The sequence below is a fragment of the Hypoxylon trugodes genome (assembly GCF_022578975.1).
Source record: "Hypoxylon trugodes strain CBS 135444 unplaced genomic scaffold F4822scaffold_50, whole genome shotgun sequence".
NCBI lineage: Eukaryota > Fungi > Ascomycota > Sordariomycetes > Xylariales > Hypoxylaceae > Hypoxylon > Hypoxylon trugodes.
The window spans coordinates 1-2,708 of NW_026250065.1; the positions used below are offsets into that span (position 1 = coordinate 1).

The window sequence follows — 2,708 nt, forward strand, 5'->3', positions numbered from 1 at the left end:
ACAAGCCCTGGAAGGCCTATCTGAAGTGGATCAAGGAAACGCCAAACAAAGTGCCGATAGGTGCTGAAGCTGAGGCAATGGGACAGTTTGCCCTTGTTCTCCAATCTCAGCAATACACAAAAGGTATTGCGGACGATGGTAGTGACGACAATAAAGTGGACTTCAGCCCCATTCTCACCAGGAGTCGAGCCCTTCAGTCCGGTTCGTCAATTAGCCCACAGACCCCGGCCACTCCGACCCCTGTGCGTCCCAGTCAAGCAGCACTCGCTAGATCCCCAGGTGGTATGGATATTGACGACTTGGATGAATTTTCTCCATCCACGTCCTCAGTCGACCAACCTTCGCCCATGACTGGCGAGGCGGCAAGACAAGAGAGCAAGATAAAGAGTGAACAAGAAGTGGTCTTCTCTCTTGTCCTACTCAAAAGATCCGTGTGCAATCCTTATGGGCAGGCTACGCGCATATCATGGCATCCCCATCAAGACGTGTTTGTGGCCAAAAACAGGAACGGCGAAAAGACATTCGTTGCCATTGTGGATACAGTCATGCGTGTTCAAGATAGCATGCGTTCCCCGTCATTCGGCGAAACAAAAAAGGTGCTTCGTTACGCTGCTCTTAACGGTGCACCTATCAAAGCACAAGAGGCGTGTCAGATGGCTGCAAAGATTGCCCAACATCCGCCCGAGAACCTTCAAGAGATGCGGGTCAAGAACCTGACAGCAAGGTAAAGACAATCCCCTCGTTCTATCCAATATTTGACATGACCAACATTGCCGAACTTTTAGAGAAACTTGGTTCGCTCAAGACAAAAACGAAGTTTACATTATGGTAGGGACATATAAGGCGGACTACGTCGACTACATTTCCCACCGGCGGGCCAAACTTTCCTTTGCGGAAGTGCAAGAGTATGGCCCCTACACTACCGATAACTGGAGGCTTATGGAAGAGCTAGGAGCTATCATTCTAGCCTATGCTCTTCAACAAGCCGATGCAAAATGATCGCTTGGCGTTGTTTACAGCCCTTGAGAACACGAGGCTTGTCGGCCTTGTGATTAGGCTTGCAGCTTGAAGCTTTACGGCAGTTGCAGTTGGGGATGGCGGGTGATGGTTAGTACTAAGCAACAAGAACGCCACTCGGGGAAATGTTGAGATGTACACTGGCCATTCTTTTGACATAGTGCTACTTGAAGTTACTCTTTAGGCAACTATACACCTCTTTCTCTTCTAACCTTGGTAGGAAAGTTGCTTTACAAGAATAAGGACCTGGTAAACGAGATGGTGAGAAAGCGTTCACTTTGCTTACCTATAAAGCCATGGTTGTCTTCGCCAGAAGCCGAATAAAACCCACTGTTAAATAGAAGAGTATCCAGGAAGTGGTTTTGATTTTTAAGTGTACATCTATCTTGTCATAGAATACCGATGCGTAAAATATAATAGGCAGGAACTTGCCCAGGATATCAGAAAATAAACCGGGGATCGTCAAGTATGACAGTAGGGAGGTGAGAGGCGATCGGTTAAGGGGGCGGGGTGGATTCGGTAACAGCATGATAAACTTGTGCCCAGATTTTCCTTGGCAATAACTGCTCGCAAAAGAGGTTTGACGCGGTCGTAGTCGAAGGCTTCAGAGTCGACAGCTGTGTTGAGACTTGATAGGTGGTTAAACAAATTCTTGCCTGTGAAAAGGAGCAGACGAGACGCTCGAAGGTGTTGCAGTGCTAAAACTAGCACATTTCCATGCAACCCTTCTTTAATTGGTTGGCTTGGGCGTATTTTAGACAAGGTAGAACCGGATGCCCAAGGACTCGCATGTATCCTTTGGTGGTTGGGTACACCCTCTGTCCCAGCAGATATGTTCTACCGTGCGAGGTTGCCATCGTTAAGCTGGGGCGTCAATGGTGAAATATTGGAAGTTATTCCCCGTATAATTTCTTTGGTTGTGGACGAGGATAAGCTGTCTGCAGCCATAGAAAGTCTCAAATACATCGGGTTTCTGAAGGCGACGGAGAACGCTGTGGAGTTGGACCGCGGTGTTGCGAACCTCTTACAAGATCATCTCCAATCTAGAATGTGGCTGCCTAAAGCGGCAAAAATCGTCTTCCATGCGCTTCCCAAGTATCCATTAATGGGAACCCAAAGGTATGCTCTGGGGTGCGTGGCTATTACCTCTCATCTATTGACTCGGCGGTAGCTTTGTACAGCAGTGCAGGATGTTACTACCTCATGCAGCACGGTTATTTCCACACCTGACCGACCAACAACTGGTCATCTTATTGGAACAGATGGATCACATGGAGATGATTGAATCTTGCTTATTCCTATCACATTTCCGGGATAAGTCTTGGAAGGCACAGGCCCTCTCGGTTGCTTCCAAGGCTTTATCTCTCTGCGACGGTGGAACCCAACATCCATTACTTTTAGCCAAAATACAGACAAGAGAGTACTTCCTATCCGTCATGTTCCCGGACGATGAAAAGAAACGAGACCAGGCTGTTTTTCCCATTTGCGATCATCGATCAAATGCATTTGCGGCCGATCTTGCAATAGTGAAGGCAAAAGAAAAAATCCAGATAAATGAGTTAGACTCTGCTCTACGGTGTCTAGATGACTTCAGTCCTTTTACATACGGTGACCCCTCTACTCTAGAAAAATCACGTAATGAGCAGGTTATTTTAATGCGCGCTAGGATATTACGCTTCCAGGGCTATTTT

The 2,708-nt window shown here is 47.4% G+C and overlaps 2 protein-coding genes across 2 annotated transcripts; both read left to right on the plus strand.

Moving 5' to 3' along the window:
• F4822DRAFT_273637 (uncharacterized protein) lies at positions 1-1,151 on the plus strand. The gene is made up of 2 exons (XM_051454751.1): positions 1-724; positions 786-1,151. Exons 1-2 carry the CDS (start codon positions 78-80, stop codon positions 997-999), a joined length of 861 nt encoding a protein of 286 aa, XP_051308278.1. The 5' UTR covers positions 1-77; the 3' UTR covers positions 1,000-1,151.
• A 698-nt stretch (positions 1,152-1,849) lies between these two features.
• F4822DRAFT_435516 (uncharacterized protein) lies at positions 1,850-2,643 on the plus strand (the record flags this gene model as incomplete). Its single annotated transcript, XM_051462201.1, has 3 exons — positions 1,850-2,136; positions 2,189-2,543; positions 2,602-2,643. 3 exons carry the CDS (start codon positions 1,850-1,852, stop codon positions 2,641-2,643), a joined length of 684 nt encoding a protein of 227 aa, XP_051308279.1.
• Positions 2,644-2,708: the final 65 nt, after the last annotated feature.